The 22,717-nt window shown below is 40.5% G+C and overlaps 1 protein-coding gene across 1 annotated transcript in view; it reads right to left on the minus strand.

The window, feature by feature from the left end:
* The window catches only part of rspo1 (R-spondin 1), a 158,416-nt gene that overhangs the window by 99,177 nt on the left and 36,522 nt on the right, over positions 1–22,717 (minus strand). Inside the window, exon 3 of the mRNA XM_069896151.1 lies at positions 1,401–1,592. Coding sequence (XP_069752252.1) covers positions 1,401–1,592 — 192 coding nt within the window. The remainder of the gene's footprint in view (positions 1–1,400; positions 1,593–22,717) is intronic.

The raw sequence follows: 22,717 nt of genomic DNA on the forward strand, positions 1-22,717 counted from the left end.
ATAAGGAAAAAAAAACCACACTTGAACATCATAGTTATTCTCCTATTTGCTTTTCAAATATAAATATATGAAATATAATTTGTTCCCACAGGAAACCTATTTATTTTATACTTCAAAGAAATCTCTGTGCTCATTGTTAATAACAGAGCATGCAAGATATTCCCATTTTGAGCCCCTATTGTCAGATTCAAGCATGTCTAGGCCACTTATAGCATGTTAAAATCCAGACTGAGCTTCCTATTGTTGGCTCAACAATAAGCCTCAACTTCCATCTCAGAACAACAACTAGGCGACGATTTCTCCACTTTGTGCGTAAATATATTTTGCCCTTCCCTTCCAAGTATTTTAATTAAACCCAGGATTAGATTGTGCTTAATGACGATACTGGATAATAAGGAACAAGCAGGCACAATTATTGAGCAGGCAAGACACTGCTGGTCAAATGCCGCTGCAATTCTGATCTTCGAAAACACCATTTAAAAAAAACTTTTATGTTAACTGTTATGATTTACAACAGCTCTGCCATTGCCTCATACATCTTAACATTCAATGTTTCCAGAATTATACACCACAGGAGGAGACTTTGCTTACACTAAACATGAGCTCCACAATTTGCATCTATTTTTTTCCCCTTTTCCTCTCAACCCTGTATTGGTCTCAAATAAAACTAAAATGTTTCAAGCTTCCTTCCATTCCTCTCCCAAGTTAGAGTTACTTTTCCCACAAAAATTGTTTGTTATCTACTCTTCTTGTCATCACCCCTTCTGCTCCCCATCCCCCTTCTGCTCCGTTGTTTTACCAATGGCATCTCTGCATAAGTACTTTACGATGCTATTCACTTTGCTCACTTAGCCAATTTACATACCAGATACATATCCAAGGAATTTACAGGTTGTCAACATGCAAAGCAAGTTAATTGCATGCATATGTTATAAACAACATGAGCCACTGGTCAGGGCATTCTACAAATGGATCAACAAGTGTATCTACTGAGCAGCTGAGACGCAAAAGCAAACAAAAGTGATCCCAAACTCAAACTGTGAATTAATCAATCTCAGCCAGAACAGCTTTTACAAATTAAAATTAAATTTTCATCAGTTTTTTGAGCTTTGGACGAAGAGTTTGATCCATGTCGTTTCAATCCAAGTTGTGTGTATCGATATGCCAGGTCAAAGATTTGGGAAAGTTACCATGTATCAAAACATTGACACTCTCTCCTAAAGACCCAAGAATAATGCAATGCAGTGTGCAAAATTGTACCTGGCTCGTCATCAGTCAAAGACCAAAGTTCTCAACCAGAAAATCAAAAGCAACAAAAAAGTTCATTGCAACTGAATTAACACATTATAAACACCTTTAGATAAACAAAACATTGTACTTAATATGGAATTTCCACTTACTGGTACATTTGTTCATTTCTGGTGTTCGGATGCCAAAGTGTCCAGGTGGGCATGATGGCAAGCAAATGCCAATCTGTCTAATATCATTCCTTTCCAGAAGGATGAACAATTTAGGCAAACACTTTGAACATCCATTGTACTCCGAACAAACCTCACACCCTTTTGGACAAACTGGAGTTACCTCCGTGCTGACTGTAAAACAAAAATGCACAAGGAAAGCTTTAAATGAGCGGACGAATGAAACTCACCATGTTGGTTCCTAGTACATTTGGCACTGAGAACGCTCTTTTTTTTTTCTCTCTTCAGTTTGTTTTTGATTTACTTATCAAACTTGAAAGTTATACCACAATTTAGCAGTGAATTTTGACACATTTCCTTGCAAAAGCCAATGGAAAACTTTCCTTTAAACTCTATTTGTACAGTGCGGTTTGACTCAAACACAAAAAGAATGGTTGTCTAACTCATAATTATGCCAGTGTTGCTTTCTGTAAGCAGACCAAACATTTCATGGGTTATTTGAGTGAGATGGCTAGATTTTTCTATGCAGCTCCATCAATAATTTTGCTACCGACTCATGAAGTACTTTAGACGAAATTCACCGCAGAACACAGTTAACACTATCAATAAAAATTAATACCAGAACTACTACTGTCAATACATTATGTTCAGTAACAAGTTACTTTTTTTTTGATAAAAGAATTGAAAGTACAAATCTATAATTACTTTAGCTGTTGGTTCCTTTGATTGGATATGTTTGGACATCTGAAACTTTGCTCCATTATGCCTCTTGCATTTTAATCAAGATGTTGCTGATCATAAGTTAGGAAATGCAAAAACTTACCTGTTAAAAAAATGCATGAAGATAAAAACAATTAATGTTTGAGGTAGGGAAGGATAAGATTGTTATGGAGTAGGTTTAGATTGGTAGGCAAAATATCATGGACCAAATGGCCTGCACTGTGCTGCAATGCTTCATCTTCGAAGACATTTACATCCGTTTCGGAGCCCAAAAATAAAATGACAATGAGGCTTATCCATTGCACCACCAATTAAACATCCTTTGGTTAAAAACTGCAACTTTTCAGTTCCAGGTGCAATAGAGCAGGAGGGATGAAAGGGGAAGCAGTAGCATTGCTCATCAGGGAAAATATCACAGCTGTGCTCAGAAAAGACAGTCAAGAGGTCTCGTCTACTGCGTGGAGCTGACAAATGGGAAAGGTGTGGCCACATTAAAAGGGTTGTATTATAGACCACCAGATAGTCAAGGAGAATTGGAGGAGCAAATCTGTAGGGAGATAAGAAACAGCTGCATGAAATATAAAGTTGTGTTATGAGGTGATGTTAACTTACCACTTATTGACTGGGACACCCATACTGTAAAAGGGCTGGATGGCTTAGAGAAGTGGTTCTCAGCCTTTATCTGTCCACTCACATACCACTTTAACTATTCCCTATGCCATCGGTGCTCTGTGATTAGTAAGGGGTTGCCTAAAGTGGTATGTGAGTGGGAAGGGAAGGTTGAGAGCCACTGCTCTAGACCCAATATTTTGCTTGAGAAAAATTGTCATTGGCCCATTTCCTTTGGAGTTCTGAAACCGTGCACATAACGAGTCAATTAGGTAGGATTAAAACAATGGTTTTCAAACCATTTTCTTTCCACTCACATACCACATAAAGTAATCCCTTGCTAATTACAGAGCATCTATGGGATAGAGAATACTTAAAGTGGTATGTGAGTGGAAAGAAAAAGGATTGAGAACCACTGGCTTAGAGTTTGTCAAATTTGTCAGGAAAGTTTTCTAAATCAGTATCTCAAGGTACCAACTAGAGACAGTGCAATACTGGATCTCCTATTAGGGAAAGAGACAGGACAGGTGACAGAAATATGTGTTGGGGAACACTTTGGGTCCAGTGATCATAATGCCATTAGATGATTATGGATGATGATAGGTCTGATCCTCAGGTGGAGATCTGAGAAAATGAGAAAGGATCTCAAAAGCATGGTTGGGCTTGGTTGTTTTCTGGCAAAGATGTTCGTGGTAAGTGGAAGCCCTTCAAAGGTGAAATTTTGCGAGTGTAAGAGTTTGTATGTTGTTGTAAGGATTAGAGGCAAAGTTAACAGGTATAAGGAACCTTCATTTTCCAGGGATGTTGAGGATCTGGTAAAGAAGGAGAGGTGGAGAGCAGGCATAGGCAACAAAGAACAAACTAGGTACTTGAGAAGTATAAAAATAAATGAAAAAAGCAAGGGAAATGAGGGAAATTAGAAGGGCTAAAAAATGACATGAGGTTGCTTTGACAGACAAGATGAAGGAAAATCCTGACGGCTTCTAAAAGTATATTAAGAGCAAAATTGGTCCTCTTGAAGATCAGAATGGTCAGCTATGCATGGTGGCAGATGAACTGGGGAAGATGGTAAAGGTTTGTATTTACTCAGGAAAATGGCGCAGTGTCAAGGGAAGTGAGGCAAACAAGCAGCGAGGTAATAGAACCTTTACTGTTGAAAGCGGAAGAGGTGCTTGCTCTCTTAAAGTGAATAAAGGCTGATTGACTGAATGAACCTGCTGATACAAATCCTCCGATTCTCTTCTATCTATTGACCAATATTTATTTTGAATGTAAGTACATATTTATTGCATATATATTGTTGATCTATATGTATGTTATGTCTGGCTGTTTATTTGCGTGGTTTTGCACCGAGGACCGGAGAACATTGTTTCGTTGGGTTGTACTTGTACAATTGAATGACAGTAAAACTTGAACATGAACTCTAAATCACCAGGGGTGACAAGGTTTTCCCTCAGACCTTGAAGAATGCTAGTGCAGAAATTGCAGGGCCCTGGCAGATATAATTAAAATGTCCTTCGCCAAAGGTGAGGTACCAGAGATTGGAGGGTTACTCATATATTCTGCTCATTTAAAAAAAAAACTTCACGAGTAACCCGGAAAATATAGGCCAGTCAGCCTGACATTAGTAGTAGGTAAGTGTTCCAAGAGATTGGATTATAAGTATTTGGATGGTCGGGGACTGACTTTATCTGTGGTAGGTTGCGTATAACAAATCTTATAGTGCTTTTTCAAGGAGGCTATCAGGAAAGTTGATGAAGGAAAGGGTGTGGATATTGCTTCCATGGACTTCAGTAAGCTCTCAAAGAAGGTCCCACATGGAAGGTTAATCAGGAAGGTTCAGTTGCTCTGCATTCATGGTGAGCTAGTAAACTGGATTCGACATTGACTTTATGAGAGAAACCAGAAAGACTGGAATTCTGTGACTAGTGGTGCACCTCAAGGAGTGGTGTTGGGTCAAATGTTGGTTGTCATCTCCAGTATATCAATGATCTGGATGATAATGTGGTCAATTGGATCAGCAAGTTTGCAGATGACTCTTTGACTCTCTTGACATCAAGAAAGGATTTCAGAGCTTGCAGGGGAATCTTTACCAGCTGGAAAAGTGGGCTGCAAAATGGCAGATGAAATTTAATGCCGACAAGTCTAAAGTGTTGCAAATTTGAGAAAAATGTGGACAGGTGGGAGGGGAATGGAGGAATATAAACTGGGTGCAAGTCAGAGGGACAAGGTAGAATATAGATTGGCAAAGACTAGAAGGCCTAAAGGGCCTGTTTTCTGTGATGTCATGTTCTATCTCTGAGTTTGCTGAATCATCCCCATTTTCGATGGGAGTTATTGATGACCCTTGCCTATTTCCCAATTTCAAAATACGTCATCTTCGAAGAAACGTAAGCTTTGGTATTCCGAATTGCAATCTTATCACTCCAATAAACCAAACTTTGTATTTGCAGCTTTATATAGCCTCTAATTCATTGATAATGATTAAACATTTTGCGTAACTTTGCATAAAGATTTTCATAACAATGAATTTACAAAGCATTTGATTATATTTAAAGACACAATGATACAAAGAATGATTAAAACTAATAAGATGATAAGACAATGAATTTAAAGAAAAGTATTTTGAGAGCTTACGCCTCTTCCATGGTTCTCCAAAGATTGAACACATGCTTCACATTCACACGGATATTGATGTCATAGTGACTATGGCAACACTACAAAAACAATTTATCCTTAAAGGGATAGTCATAAAATTAACAAACAAGTAAAAACATAAGGTTTTAACCTTTACAGGAGTTGACGGATATGTTGATTTCATCGGTAAAGTGAAGGAAACAGGGATGCAGCAGGGAAACAGACCCTTCAACTTACTGACCATAAATTACCCCTAGCACTCACCCTATTTTATTTTCCCCACGTTAGTAGCAGCCCACATCCACCCTCTCTCCCTAACCTTTGTACAAGTTAGAAAGGCCAATTAACCTCTACAAATCTTTGGAGGTGGGAGGAAATCAAAATACCCTGAAGAACTTCATGGATGAAAATTCACATTCCACAGGAGCTCAGAATTTAGTAAAGGTCAATTCTATAGCAGCTCCCTGACTGCGTTAATTATTCAGTGCAGACCAGAAGGGCCGAAGGGCATGTTTTCTGTGCTGTAATGTTCTATGATTCTAATGAGATTTTAATTCTTACTTCAACAATCAAAAACAAAAAAAAATAGTCCATTCCTCAACAACCTTTCATTCCCTCACATAATATTTCTTCGGCAAATATGTCTTTTTGAAAGGAGAAATTAAACTGGATATGATTAAGGAAAAGGATGAAGTTATTCCACCCCAATATCACATCACCGAATGTTACTCGGCCACCTAAAACACCTGATCATCATGTGATTAATTTAGATGCACAGATATTATTTAGGTGAATGAAAAACCAGACCCAAATGATCAGATTGTCAGCATATGGTGTCGATGATTGAGAAAAGTGTTGCTGAGGGCACCGAACCTCCCTGACCTTCTTCTGGTAGCAATTTAAAATCTTATTTGTATTGATGCTAAAGCAAATGTTTTCTTAGTTAAACCTCATCTGAAGGATGGGAGATTAAAACTCGAAACTTTAACAGTTTTGCATTACCTAAGGTACAGTATGGGTTGAGGCAGACACTGATGACTGTTGATTTAACACCTCCAACATATTTTTAGAGTCTTGCATCCTCTGTTGTCAGATTCCTTTCCCAGCATCCAGCTTGGAAAGACCTACAATTTTCTTCAGTTAAACCTTACCAAAGGCAAAATTTTATCGTCAAGAATCAACTCACGATTTTCAACAAAATTTTAATTTGAGTTTTGTGCTCTTTTTACCCAATTCCTGGTGAACCGCTGACCCCACAATTTCTTATTGTAACATAGAACATTACAGCACAGTGTAGGCTCTTCAGCCCACAATGTTCTGCCAACAATATACCACTGAACCTTCTCGACCTCACATTCATAACCCTCTATTTTTCTGAAATCCATGTACCTGTCTAGAACTCTTTTAAATGCTGGTATTGTACCAGTCAGCCCTGGCAATGCATTGTTGGCACCCACTACTCACTGTGTAAAACTTCCCCCTGACATCTCCCCTAAACTTTCCTCCCCTCACCTTATACAGATGTCCTCTGGTATTTGCTACTGTTGCCCTGGGGGAAGAAAAGGATGCTGGAGCTGTCCATCCTTATCTATGGCTCATAAGCGTTAGGCTTCTTATTATTATCTTAACTTCTCCCTTACAAGCCTTTTAATCGACTCTTGCTCAGAAACCTTGTTGTTAAACCCCATGACAAAACCCAGTCTGATTCTTTGTTGCTGTCTGCAAAATCAAATCATAGATTTCCCATGTTTGCATTTAAATGCCTTTATTCAGTGTCCTCCCCCACCGTCAGGGTTGCCTCTAAGATGCATGCACGTGTGCGCACACAAACAGTCTGTGTGTACGCACAAAGGAAAGCCTGACGTAACGCAGGGGCTGACTGTATTTCTAAGTGAGAATGATGTGTAATATGAAAAGATTGCTGGAATGCATGGTACTCCCATGTACCTGCTGCTCCTGTTCCTTTTCATAGCTACAGCCAGGGATTTAGGATGTGGTGTCAGGCTACTTTGGGCAATGATTACTGCATTTTATAGATGGTACTGTGTCCAAGTGATTGAGGGAAAGATGGTTTATGATGGTGGATGCAGGGTTATTCACTTAGAATAAAAGAAGTCCAAAGACTACATCCTAAAAGACCTTCATTTATAATTAAGTTCCACCTTGTAAAAATTTGCAATTACTCTGTAAGAATAGCTGTTCTTGGTTCATTCCCTGTCTTCCCCATGTGGTTTACATTATTCATTCATCCAATGTTACATTAAAACTCAAGTTGGACATGACATTACCCACCAGAAATACTAGCTGCAGGGCATCAGAGGATTATCTTCCTTCCTTAAATCCATTTGACAAATTGAAAGATTACTTTATAGATTGATACCAATTCCTGCTTTTAAACGTATGCTCTCAGGAAAGATTGGGGGGGGGGCGGGGTGGAAGAAAGGCTGAGATCTGTTGTATAGCACTGCAGCTATTAGGATTTTAAATACATTGGCAATAATAATTATAGCATAAATTCCATCTTGCATTCTAACAGGAATAAGATATGCAAAGGATTTTACATCAACCACAAGTCCCTGGAGTTAGGATTGACTGTGAGCATGCTCTTCAAATACCCAAATATGATTTTCCTAGCAATAGCAAAAATAAAGTTTCATGTCAGTGACATAATTGCTTTGGCAGGAGGGTTAGAGAGAACCTGATATTGATCTTTTGGAGGTTGTTTTCACTTTGGCGTCCAACCACTGAATATTGCTGCTTTACAAAAATCTACATGAGGAATCAAAAAGAATATGTCACCATTCTATAAGATAAAAATAAGCAATCCCATTGTTTTCTTACTATTCACTGAATGGTTGTGTGCCTTCTTCAGACAGTATTATTGGTGATTAAATTTCAGTAGGATCACAGATGACGGAATGTGCAGATCAAATAGCCAACGGCCATTTTCTCATTTAAATCATGTTTTTTCCCATACATAATACTTAGTGACTGACCTATTTCTAATTTTTAATGCCCTGTTAAAAGTAAGCAAATCAGGCATGAGTTAGAAGAAAAATATTCCTTTGGCACATTCTTAAAGTAAGTTCTAACATCACTTTCAAATGAGCAACTCTGAATCATGGTCTCAACTAGAATGAGATCTAACTTTCATCAGAAAATAACATCTTCCAATCCACTGATTAATTTGTTTTAAGCAAGTATCAAATATTTATCTTTCATGTTTGGGATCATTGGTGCAATGCAAGATTCTATCCAGAGACTGAATTTCCGATCAATTAATCCAGAAAGAATTATGTTGCCTACAAAGTGTATGAGCAGCTACATTAATGTTCTTCTTTGGCTTGGCTTCGCGGATGAAGATTTATGGAGGGGTAATGTCCACGTCAGCTGCAGGCTCGTTTGTGGCTGACAAGTCCGATGCGGGACAGGCAGACACGGTTGCAGCGGTTGCAAGGGAAAATTGGTGGGTTGGGGTTGGGTGTTGGGTTTTTCCTCCTTTGTCTTTTGTCAGTGAGGTGGGCTCTGTGGTCTTCTTCAAAGGAGGTTGCTGCCCGCCGAACTGTGAGGCGCCAAGATGCACGGTTTGAGGCGATATCAGCCCACTGGCGGTGGTCAATGTGGCTGGCACCAAGAGATTCCTTTAGGCAGTCCTTGTACCTCTTCTTTGGTGCACCTCTGTCACGTTGGCCAGTGGAGAGCTCGCCATATAACACGATCTTGGGAAGGTGATGGTCCTCCATTCTGGAGACATGACCTACCTAGCGCAGTTGGATCTTCAGCAGCGTGGATTCGATGCTGTCGGCCTCTGCCATCTCGAGTACTTCGATGTTAGGGATGAAGTCGCTCCAATGAATGTTGAGGATGGAGCAGAGACAACGCTGGTGGAAGCGTTCTAGGAGCCGTAGGTGATGCCGGTAGAGGACCCATGATTCGGAGCCGAACAGGAGTGTGGGTATGACAACGGCTCTGTATACACTAATCTTTGTGCGGTTTTTCAGTAGGTTGTTTTTCCAAATTCTTTTGTGTAGTCTTCCAAAGGCACTATTTGCCTTGGCGAGTCTGTTGTCTATCTCGTTGTCGATCCTTGCATCCGATGAAATGGTGCAGCTGTGATAGGTAAACTGGTTGACTGTTTTGAGTTTTGTGTGCCCGATGGAGATGTGGGGGGGCTGGTAGTCATGGTGGGGAGCTGGCTGATGGAGGACCTCAGTTTTCTTCAGGCTGACTTCCAGGCCAAACATTTTGGCAGTTTCCGCAAAACAGGACGTCAAGCGCTGAAGAGCTGGCTCTGAATGGGCAACTAAAGCGGCATCGTCTGCAAAGAGTAGTTCACAGTTGTATGCTTTGATAATCTCAGTGGGTCCAAATGAACGTCTGCTTAATTTTGCACCACTTAATATTAAATTGCCAGTCAAAAATAATCAGAGATGCCACTGGGGTGAAATGTCACCATGACAAATTTCAGTCTGGAGCCGAGGTAAGATATTACAGCAAAATAGAAGCAGCTGGAACTCTAGACTGCCAGCTGCCAGGCTGGTGCGGGGTTCTTGATATATAAAGTGTCCGACACACCATCTGGTGTAAGTATAACATGTAGAATTGTTGCTGAGTGATGCAAATTGTTCCTTTGCATCACTAGGAAAGTATTTGCGTTCTTAATTTAAAGATTATCGACAAAGAATAATTGAAAACACTTTTACCCACTAAGTGCCTCAAGTGATTTGGTTTTATAACTTGGGGCTATTGTTAATGAAAGTGGAATGGCATTCAGTTGATGCATGAAATAGAATGACGTCAATCCATTAAAGAATGTTCTTTACTCAGAGGAGGTATCTTCCATTATTTGCATCCAGCCAGTATAAAGTAATCCCAGAATAAATTCAGCATGGATTGGATCAAGGTCTTGTTCAACAGCACCTTGGTGGCAATTTATTTTCCACTTTAGGAAAACATTCATGCAATAAATGGCAGGTATTATTTATTCAGTTCTAAGCAGAAATTAAATTGGCAGCTGCACCCCAGAGTTGTTTGTGACTATTTCTTTGCAGTTGGACTTGCCCTTAATCATGTCATCTCCATGAAACAAGTAGATATTTCCTGATCCTGATATTAGTGTACAGTACGTGGTGTCAGCCATCTACTTTTTATTGGTGACATTTCTTATTCGTTCTTCACGGATGTTTCTTTCCCACAATTAAGCTACATAGTTGATGCTCTCCCATTGTCATGAATGTTCCCAACCTGAGACAAGAAGGATCCAGCACTTTTGTGTATTGCAAGGGTGCATCAGTCCTCCTGATATCATCCAGCACTAGGGCATTGAGTCCACTAACTAATTTTTACTTCATCAGCAGCTTGGAAGTCAGCACACAGACCATTTTAAAACAAACATGGCCTTTAAATCACTTTTTAGCTGGTCCTCTGTGCCTGCTTGTGTGTTCTACACATGAACAATTTTACCTGCTATCGGTGATATCAACAAGCATGCTAAAATCAAGCATTTATAAGTGGATGTTGGGTCGCTAGCAATCTCTGGTGACAATAATGGGCTCTGTGAAATTTGGTCAGCACATTTATTACTCCATTGGAGAAATTCCCATTTTGCAGGGGGTTGCAATTATAACTCAATCAGCAGTATTCACTCATCAATGAATCTCAGTCCAGCAGAATCATGAGGACTCATTACATAAAAGCAATGGGATAAATAACATGAAAAGGTCAGTGAGCTCCTTAATCCTCTGTAAAATGGAAAGCATAAAATAAGGAATTTATTGCCTGGAACGTCGACTCCAATAATTGAATGTAAATTCTTCAAATTATATAAATTTTTCTTCCAAATAAAATAATGTTACATTCTTGGAACAAGTTTAAGATTTGCATTATGAAGCTTTATGCTGTATATCAGTGGTAGTACTTTGACAGTTTGGTGGCTGGTAATGTTTGCTGCTGGAAAAGTTGAGAGAAAGGCATGCTGTGGAATCAAGTCTATGCGCTCAAAAGTGATTCTGCATCTGGATTGCAAGTACAAAGGAGGAATGGTAGAGGTGTGTTACCTGGGGTGTGTTGTGGTATTGGAGAAGAAATTGATAGAGGAGTCCATGTGGGAAGTTAATCCAAAGGTTGTTAATGGTGTCAGGATGAAGGCCAGGCTGGGGAGTTGTCTGGCGCCAAGCAGAGGTGGGGCTCATGTTGTGGTAAGTGGGCGAGAGATGGATTGGGGGCAACATATTGATGGTGTACTGGTGGGGAGCAGAAAGAGGAGGGAGAGGGATTAGCCTCGTCCTGAGGTGGCAGTGTGGTAGAAAGCTTAAATGAGACCAAAGCATTCACCAGCAATGGTGTATCTAGTGAAAATAGGACTATGGCAAGCACTGCAATTCTGCCCTCCCATGTTAAAATATATTTCAAACCTTCACCCTGCAATTTAACGGTGTTTATTTATTGCAGTGAGGCAGGATAACGAGAGGACAGGTAGGGAAAGTGAAATGGTGCCACCTCGCCATCTACTTCACCTTCCCTACCTGTTCTTGCATAACCCTGCATATCTTCCAATTCCAAACAAGTTCTTGGGTTTCTTGGGACTGTTGAGTATTCTGTTGTGATCTCCTTTGCACCACGACTGCAAGATATAAGGTGCCATGAACAGCGTTAAATTTTTAGGAGCTCTTTCTGCATCTACATTCAGAAAACTTGTATATTCAGTTGGCGATGTGTCGGAAGAATTAGATACAATTACCATTAAACTTCTATAATTTATACATTCTGTAAACCTCGTTTCAAGGTGATATTTTGGTGCTGTTTGGATATTCACCTGATGAACTTTGACCTGTTTGCATGGATCTTTAATCTGAATTACGGGTTTTGTGGCAATGCAAAAGCCCCAATATTTGAGCCCACGACCTGTTCATTGATTATTGTAACATAGCCACATCGTGGTACAACCAGAAGCAACCGATGAGCCAACACCCCATTGAGGCATTTCATCCATTAACAGCACATGCCTAATCGAAAGGGGGCAGTTGAGTTATTGTGACTGTTTCAGTCGGCTGTGCAAAGTCAGGCGGCCGAATGCTGCAAGGGCTAAGGTGACGTTTCCATTCAGTGTTACAGATTGTCCTCACCCTCAGCCTACAAAGTAATGCCAATACGTGGAAATGCAGATTTGTAATGCATTGCTGGGCGAAGCAACATGGGCTTGCACCATTCTCCCCACCCATAATACTTTTGGTAATCTTGTGATCTACATTTTGAAGTATGCCCTCCGAATATTTCATTTCTATCAGAAATAAGCATGGCATTACTCGGTTACTGTTAATTGTGGACTCAAAATGGTAACTTTATGTCCTTGCTTGCTTTCGCTGAGCACATGTCTATATTATTTATTTATCAGCGTGGTAGCTTTGCGGACCTGCTTTAGAGTGAGTGGCTACTTTCGGTAGCTGTTTATCACCTGCATTCTGCCTTCTCCCTCTTAAACACGTGACATACCGAGATGTGCTGCCCATCTTGTGGCTTATGTGAATTCCAAACTTGTCCATTGTAAATGAATTCGAATGACTGTATTTCTTTCTAAGTTGACGATTCACAATGGCCCTTCGAGTCTGGGATTATTGATAGTGATGTTGTGCTCGATGATTTGAGTTGAGATGCATTCCCATTGCAGATTTTAGCCAGAAGGGGAGAAAATGTATGTGTGTGTGTGTGTCAACAATTATTTCCTTAAACTCTGTAACCAATATTCTGCCCAGCCTTCACTGTAAAAAAGACGCCACATTCTTTCCTATCAAAGTGATGGAACAATAAATTTATTAAAAACAGACCACTACACGTTATATCTAATCTAAGTAATATGTAACATTTCTGCACGCGGAATGGAAGAGCTGGTCATTATCACGTTAGTATTTCCTGTCTTAAAACCAATGGACACTCCATCAAACAAGGTGGTGATTATGATATCCATTATTTCCAGAAACCTTGACCAAGAATGAATGGTTGCAAAAATAAAGCCTGTCACTAAATAAATTTACTGACAACGTAGATGAAAGGGCAATTTAATGCCAGGAATAAGTATAGGATTTCTTTGAGTAATTTCTTTCAAATTATAGGTCATGCTTGTTACGTGAGTTGCCAATTTTGCTTTCAAAGCGTAGTTTTGCCTGTGCATACTCCGCCCCCATCCTCAACCACCCACTCAGTCACAGAAGCCCCTTTTTCACTGGCACCCTGTCCTGGGAATTATCTGGGAATTTACTGGGACAGGATCTAGTGGAAAAGGAACACTGTCCAAAATCCAGCATCAAATGACATAATTTCATGCTGGGATGAACTGCCTCTACCCCTACTCATTATCCCCGGTGTTTGCTGATGCCGGTGAGCTGATAAAACCCGTAGAAAAGGGACAGCAGACAGTCACCAGTTTCCAGTTGAAGGTAGAACACTGATCCTCGGGGATGAGTGTGTTCAGTGGAAAAGCAATTAGTGTCCCAATTAAGGGTGGCCCAGTGGTAGAAGTGCTTTCTATCCAGGGGCACTACACAGCCAATTGACTGGGATGCCAGTGGAAAAAGGGCTTAAGACACATGGACACAGACACATACAGGGCGACGGACAGAGTAGGGATTAGCAAAGCTTAGGCGGCCGGGTATCGGGTGTTAGATGAGGGGTGGCAATGGATGGGGCTAGGGGATTAGCAAGGCTGAGGCAGTTGATTGTCAGGTGTTAGATGAGGGGTGGCAACAGATGGAGCTAGTGGATCAGCGAGGCTGAGTGGTCGGGTGTCGGGAGTTAGATGTGGGGGATGCAGGGGTGGAGGTGATGGACAGCCAGGGCTAGATTCAGCAAGGCATCGAGTCAGGCTCAGGAGTTAGATCTCTAGATTATTCAGGCAATGCCGCAGTGGGGGCAGGATCAGCGGTCAGGCCGGCAGGTGACAAGCACTAGGCAAAAGGTGAGGATCAGCATTGGACTCAGGAGTTCGATATTGGACGGGTTAGGTGAGGGCAGTGGTACCCCCTTCGAGTGGCACCCAGGGCATGTGCCATGGCTTCCATACCCTAGATGCACCTATGTTAACCACTTGCTTTGGTTAAAGCATGGAGACTGACAATAAACAGGGAAACTGAGATCTCACAACACCATTTTAACATTAAAAAGGATGTAGAGAGATACATATGGAAACAAGCCCTATGTTCTGCAGTCTATGCCATTTACATTAATCCCATATTCTCACCAGTTTCCCTCCAGATCCTTACTAATAAACTACACACAAGGGACAATTTACAGTGGCCAATTACCCTACAAACCCACATGCCTGGAGTGCTTGGAGGAAATCTATCTGGTGAGAATGTGGCAGAAATGTATAATTTCATGACTAAGTACACTTTCAACAAGAGCAAATAATTAACAAATTCACTCTTTGGCAAAGAAAATCGATTATTTTAGACATGATCTCATTCCCTCAGGCTTTTAATGTTGCACCTCTTTTTCACATTTTCTTTCTTAATACTACCCTTTGTTCCCCTTTATTACTTTCTTTATGCTTGATTTGACATTGGATTCACACGTGGTGCATCACATTTGGAGCTTGTACTTTTTAATTGAAGGCGATACAGACCATGTCATTGGAATAGAGATTTGTGGCATTGGGAACGTGTGGAAAAAAAACCAAATCTCTCCCAAGCACCTGACTGAAAGTCCTTGTAAGAACATATCAGAAGGGAGTATAATGATAATCGAAGGCAAGATAAACATTGATGCAAATACAAAGCTTAAAGGGGTTGAACAAGAATGCAATATACTTTCTCCTGATATGTCCTTACAGGTTGATTCAGTCAAATTGGTTGGAGAGCTTTGAGGGATGCAAGCAAATGTGGTTAGCATAGATAAATTTCACAGACTCGGATGAGGTGGGACAAAAGGACCTGTGTAATTCAATGATTCCATAAGAAGGAGTAAAAGGGAAAGAAATGAAAAACATGAGAAGAACCATTTTAAATGCTGGTAGGAAGACCCACTTGTTCTTCCTGTTGACTCAGCTTGTTGATAGATCTTCAGCTGGTTGCCATGCCAAAAATGTAAAAAGCTAAATATGCAAGGACAAGCCAAACTAAAATCCAGTATCAATAGATGCCCTGCTATGTTGTCATGCCCCATTAACATCTATTCTTACTAAAGAAGCAGATGACCTGCTGAGTTTTTCAATATTTTCTGTTTTGTTGCATGTGAAATCTTACAACATTTTTTTAAATTGTTGCCACTGGCAACCTGAAAGGTTTACACACTTAAGGCTTTGCTATTGCTACTGGTGACATGTCTCGGAGGTATTTTGAAGGGGCAGAAACCAAGACAAATAATTTTGATAATAAACATGCTACTGGCTGTTTGGTGATGCAGAAAATGCAACCTCCCTTTTGATTTATTTTCACATTCCTTTGATGTGGACGGTAAGAATCAATAGTCCAGATTTTGTTCTTAGTGGCAAAGGAATTATGCTCCACCCTCAAAAATTTATTTTTTGTTGATGAATCACAAAATAAAATGCCTTCATGAACAGCATCAGTTTCAGTGGAACAAAAGATTTGTACCATCTCTGTGGATGAAAAAAAAACCAGCAAGGTTCTTCAACAAATCTCATTCAACAACCTTTCCTGGAACATGCAAGGTCCATTCCACAATAGTTAAGGATGGAAATATAAATTATACTAAAATTAAATGCTATACAAAAATCCAATACATTGGCAAAGCACTTCAAAAGGCGGTTTACATCTCATTTTTAAATTCCAACTTTTTCCAAGAAATGAGACTCTACAAAATTGAAATTCACTTTCTCTCCTGGAAATAATATTAAAGAGAGACGATCACACCATTAAAATTCATGCTTTCTTGAATATTATAGCTTAAACAATTTTGGTGCAGTGTTTTGTGATGTAAAGGTACTCGAAGTTCACACCAGAGCTGTCTCTCAACTCCGTGTGAGAAGGAAAACAGCACGTTTTGGGGTGCACAATGTCATCTCTGAAATCAATGTCTGGATTGCTGTGTTTAATTGTGCATTTGCAAATACCTGAAGCAATTGTCAAATTTACTTGGAATAACAACACATGGTAATATAGATGCTGTTATTATAGAGAAACTCCATTCGGCAGTTTTCATGAGTTTGCAAGACAGTCAACGGGAATGTCTATAAATACTGAAATGTCTCTTTTTGTAATCCCCTAAAAATGCCACAATACTAAAGTAGAAATTCATCCTTGGTTGCATCTACTAAATGTGCCGTGTGTAATGTATTACTTGTTCTCCAATTCCAAAATTTCCTTTCAACAAAAATTTGTTTCAACAAAAACAAAGGCAGATCTGGAGACAACTACAAAATACAAATACATTATTGGACATCTTGCAAGACAAATGCATTATTGGACATCTTGCAAGACAAATGCATTATTGGACATCATGCAAGACAAATACATTATTGGACATCTTGCAAGACAAATGCATTATTGGACATCTTGCAAGACAAATGCATTATTGGACATCTTGCATGATAAATGCATTATTGGACATCTTGCAAGACAAATGCATTATTGGACATCTTGCAAGACAAATGCATTATTGGACATCTTGCAAGACAAATGCATTATTGGTCATCTTGCAAGACAAATGCATTATTGGACATCTTGCAAGACAAATACATTATTGGACATCTTGCAAGACAAATGCATTATTGGACATCTTGCAAGACAAATGCATTATTGGACATCTTGCAAGGCAAATACATCATTGGACATCTTGCAAGACAAATGCATCATTGGACATCTTGCAAGACAAATGCATCATTGGACATCTTGCAAGACAAATACATTATTGGACATCTTGCAAGACAAATGCATTATTGGACATCTTGCAAGACAAATGCATTATTGGCTAAAATGTTCATCAAAACTGAATGGTTTATTAATATGAATTGACTCCAAAATTAAGTTGTTTCTCACTGTTTGAGTGGAACTATATAATAATAGAAGTCTGCATTTCCAGGGCCTGCAGCATAAAGAAGTCCTAAAGTATAAGCTGAGAAAACACCAAATCCATGATTCATTTTCTCCTAAAAACATAGATCATTATTTTTTTTGACAAAAGAACTAATTCAGGATTATTTGTCATCATTTATACATTTATGCCCATAGTTGCAGGTCAATAGTCCAGCAAAATATTTCTCCATAGTGGTCATTGTTTGTAGGTGAACCTCTGCAATGTGCATTGACTGCTACATAACTGATGTGAATGAGTGAGTGAGGGAGTGAGAAAGAGAGAAGGAATTGAGATCGTATGATTACATCTGGATTTCCAAAATAATTCACTTGAATTTTATTTTCCCGGAATATGATGCCACCTGCTCTCTTTGACTATTAAGGCCATTGGAATTATTCTCAATTATGCTTTAATTTCCACCATAATCATTTGAAATCCTGATGAGATTGCCGCAGCCTTGTTATTAATCACATGCGTTACTAACTAAATGAACTATTCCAATTTTTCGATTAGATTATTTCTACCTTGAAATCACTTCCAATTATTTTCTTACATCACATAACCCACTTGAGCTCTTGATTGGATCTTTACTACTTTATAATCACTCCCACTTATTAAATATGTTGCAGTTAATTTAATCTGAATTACTTCTGCAGGGCACAGTTTCAAAAGATTACAATACTAATGAAATGATTACATTGTTAGGTTCCTTGCCACAATTTGATGAGAGCTGATGTGCTTCATTAAATTGGTTATGTTTGATAACTGTACAATAATGGAGACAGTGTCACCATCATCTTGTTGGTTTGGAAATCTAAGGAAAAAATCCACATTCCAAACTCAAGACATTCCCACATACACAGAACCTGAATGGTGCATTAAATGGCACACTGCCACACTCAGGGAGTTGCTCTTTAACTAACTTTCAATGCTGAGATCCTGTGGAATGTGAACCTCCTTCCAGAGACTAGATGGGGGTTCTCTAGGGTGTTTTGATTTCCCCCCGCAATCCCAAACATTTCTGGGAAGCTAGGTTAATTGGCCTTTGTAAATTGCACATAAATGAGGGAGAGAAGGGTGGTTCAAGTCAGGGGTGCAGTGCTAATATTTTAGGTGTCGGAGCTCATCAAAAACGGCAACATGGAAATGACTGGCTCAGCCCCATGAGGTGCTGGAGGGGCACTCCAGTGAGCTCCGGCAGCACTGCACCCCTGATTCAAGTCAAGTCCAGTATATTATCATCTGATTGTACAAGAACAAGCTGACAAAACAGCGTTCTCGGATCCTCAGTGCAAAACATGCAGACACACAACCGGACATAACACACACATATGCAGGACAAGTATTATATCTATAATAATAAATAAATAAAGAGATTTTGTTTCGTGAATATGAGAGTCTCAGATGGTCAGTGGGAGCATTTCCTTTGGTCATTCAGCATCCTCACTGCCCGTGGGGAGAAGCTGTTTCTCAGCCTGGCTCTGATACTCCTGGATCTCTTCCCCAATGAGAGCAGCTGAAAGATGTTGCATGCAGGGTGGAAGTGATCATCAATGATTTTGTGTTGTCTTCAGACAACTATCCCAGTAGATCACATTGATGGTGGGGGAGAGAGGCTCCAGTGATCCTCTCTGCCACTCTTATGAGCCTGTGGATTGACCCCCGATCCATTTCTCTGCAGCAACCGTACCACAATGTGATGCAGCTGACCAGGATGCGGTCAATAGAGCTCCTATAGTAGGTTGACATAATGGTGGCCAGTAGCCTTATCCGCTTCAGTCTTCTCAGGAAGTGCAGTCGCTGTTGTGCTTTCCTGAAAAGTGAGAAGATATTCAGTGTCCATGATAAGTTACTAGTTAAGTGAACTCCAAGGAACTTGGTGCTCTCCACACTCTACTTCAGAGTTATTGAAGTGTATTGGAGGGTGGTCATTCCTGGTCCTCCTGAAGTCCACAATTATCTACTTCATCTTGTCCACACTGAGACTCAGGTTGTTACTCTTGTACCATTTCACAAGATTTTTTGCCTCTTCAATGTAGTGCAACTCATCGTCGGTGCTGATGAGGCCGACTACTGTTACATCATCTGCAAAGTTGATGACACAGTTGGAGCTGGATCTGTTGATACAGTCGTGGATCATTTGTGTGAACAGGAGTGGGTTGAGCACACAGCCCTGAGGTCCGCCTGTAGTTAGAGTGATGGTGCTCGACGTTCTACTACTCACCCAGACAGACTGTGGTCTTTCCATTAGGAAGTCCAGGATCTAATTTCAGAGAGGGGAGTTAAGTCCCAGCAAGGACAGCTTCTCTATCAGTTTCTAGAGAATTATCATATTAAATGCTGAGCTGCAATCAATGAACAGCAACCTCGCATATGAGGTGTGAAGGTGGTGGGTTGATACGAATGTGGGGAAAATGAAGAAAAAGATGAGTGCTATGGGTCCTTTATGGTCACCATGGGCAGTAAGCTGAAGGGCCTGTTTCCCTGCTGTATAACACTAATTTCTCTCTTCTTATGAATTCAACATATCTGGCAATTCCCACTGAAAATGGGGATGATGCTTTTCAATAAACCCAGAGATATGAAAAGGTTTGATGTTGATCAATACCTTGTGTTGTAAATATTAATGGAGTTTGAGGGAGTGAAACATGATATCAACAACATCCATGTTGCTTTATATTACTCTGGAAACTCAATGAGGTGTTTTCTAGCTTGAGGTAGATGAAATGAGAATTCCCCATGGAGTTCTCCTTTTGGAATGCAACTGGGATGGCACTTTGCATTGGGAACATGCTTGGCTTGAAACTCCAAGGGTTATTGTTTGGTTAGCTCATCACTAAAATGGGTTTCCATTGAGGTAAGCCCTTCTATCTTTGTGACACCGCACATCCGTGATACTGAACCCAGCCCCATAACTTTCTCAGGCCTTGACCAGTCAATTCCCTAACTTCCCAATGCCCTGATAGTCCAGCCCCACTGAATGCTGTGCTTGACCCACGGCAACCCTAGAGTCCTTTCTCACCACTGATATGTCAAACCTGGTCCTGGGCGGTTTCATTTCTTCTGTGTAGTTTGAAAGAAATGTGTCATTCAGATGAAGGGTACGGTGGCGCCCAAATGTCATAAGAGTTTGGAGATACAGATGATTGTTACATAACACAAACAAGGTCTGAAGTCCAGTGAATTATGAATTACTCTTGTTATGTGAAAAGCCTAAAATGATCTTACTTTAATGAATGAAAACTTTGCAATTACGTGCCCATGTAGGATTTCAACCAAACTTCGTGGCTAATTTTATATGTCTAGAATGCCACTTTCTCACATTTAACAATTCAGGAAGATTTTTATAAATTTTTAAAAAAATTATAATTTTATTTTTATTTATATTTGAACTCCTCTCTTAATTGCATACTCATTTCAATTTTCATTTAACATTCCAAACAAAGTTTTATTTAAAAAGTTTCCATTTTACATCCTACTTCATTGACCAAGAGTGTTCTGCACTGTTCAGCTTTCCTGACGTTGCTTGGAACAGATATGTGTCAGTAATCGCTAATGGAGAAAATGCAACTCACTCGTTGAAGGCTGTTTATGTTATGAGCACCTTCCTTTAAAGTCAGCGAGGAGTTCCAATGCTTTGAATTTTTAATCAATAAAGTGGAAATTATTGATACTGTGTAGTCCGTGCACAAAAGATCATCCTAGTTACCTAATGAAAATTAATTGTCTCAAAGTGTTTTAGTGTTGAAATTACTCAATTATGTGTTATGAGCTCCTGTTTCATTAAAGTAACAGTCACTTTAAGGGCTAGTACTGGCTGCGACCATCCACAACTGTGGAGAAAAATGAGATGCAATGATCAGGTACTGACTGTACCCAAAGTAGATCTTGTGAAGGAAGAGGGAGTATTGCTTTATCCAAGAATGGGTGGGGAGAGAGACATGTGAGAGGAACATTTAAAGCAGTGGTTCCCAAACTTTTTCGGGCTGCCGTCCCGTTGGCCTCCAGTGGGAACTGGGTGTGGGCGTGGTTGCTGTCATGGGGGGGGGGGGATTAGTGGTGGTGCTGTGAGGGGGTTAATTGTGGCTCTGAGAAGGGGTTAGTGATGGCACTGGGGGGGGTGTAGTGGTGGCTCTGTTGGGGGGGTGAGGGCATTGGGGGGGTTAGTGGCGAAGCTGAGAAGGGGTTGGCGGTGGCACTAAGAGGGGGTGTTAGTGGTGGGGCTGAGAAGGGGGGGCTAATGGTAGAACTGAGAGGGGGCTAATGGTAGTACTGAGAAGGGACATGTGGTGGCACTGAGAGGAGGTTAGTGGTGGTGCTGAGAAGAGGGGTTAGTGGCAGCGCTTAGAGGGGGGAGGGTGTTGTTGGTGGCTCTGAGAGGGGTCTGGTGGCGGCGCTGGTGAGCAGGGTGGTAGTGACATCAGTACACCATGGCCACTACCGACACCATCTCTTGCAAGAACGCCTTGTTGCCATTTAATTTGCTCACTAGGCCATCCCCAGTCAGACCAGAAAATTACTGCACTGGCTTCTTCATTGAACTTTGTAGCAAACTGAATAATAACAAGACTGATGGTTCAGACTGGCCCCTTTTGCTTCACCGCCTCCTAACCATCTCCTTTTCCCTCACCGTCCCCTTGAATTTTTCCACCACTCACGATCGGAGAGGGGAAAGTGCGCACTTTGTCGAACAGCAAACTTTGTGATCAGCAATCATTTCATAAACATTGTGCTGGAGTGACTGTGTGAAATAGACAATTTGACTGATTCTCCCTGTCAGGGGAATTATTGAACTCCACCGTGACCAAAGGAAAGTTCATTCTGAAGGGGACTTACGGAATCACACTGTGACCAAAAGAAAGGTCACTTTAATTGACCCATGCTGTTGTTTTTGGAACCATAGTGGAAGTCATGCATTTCATTTCGCCTAAGCAAGGAAAACGGGAGTTGTGACAACCGTTCGTCCGAAAGGTTATTTCTCAGCAAGCAATTCGATAATGATTCGTGAGTTTTCACCAGTGCAGTCACTTAGCCTCTCCCACTGCCTTCATGATTACTTCTGTGCATCAGTATTTAAGAGACTGCTTTCCAACACAAGATTTCTAAGATTGAACTTTGGACTGACTTTCCAGAATTGTGCGCAAGCTTTAATGGTTTGGGTATCTGTAGAGCGCATCGAAAGAATCAAAGGCTTGTTGATCCAAGGCTTTTATTAACTAGAAGACTGGAGTGTATCATGTGTAGGTCAACCAGTCCAGAATGACCTGGTCTGGCTAGGAGCAACCCTTTAAGACTTGCCAGTAGGT

Source organism: Narcine bancroftii, chromosome 8, assembly GCF_036971445.1.
Source record: "Narcine bancroftii isolate sNarBan1 chromosome 8, sNarBan1.hap1, whole genome shotgun sequence".
Taxonomy (NCBI): domain Eukaryota; kingdom Metazoa; phylum Chordata; class Chondrichthyes; order Torpediniformes; family Narcinidae; genus Narcine; species Narcine bancroftii.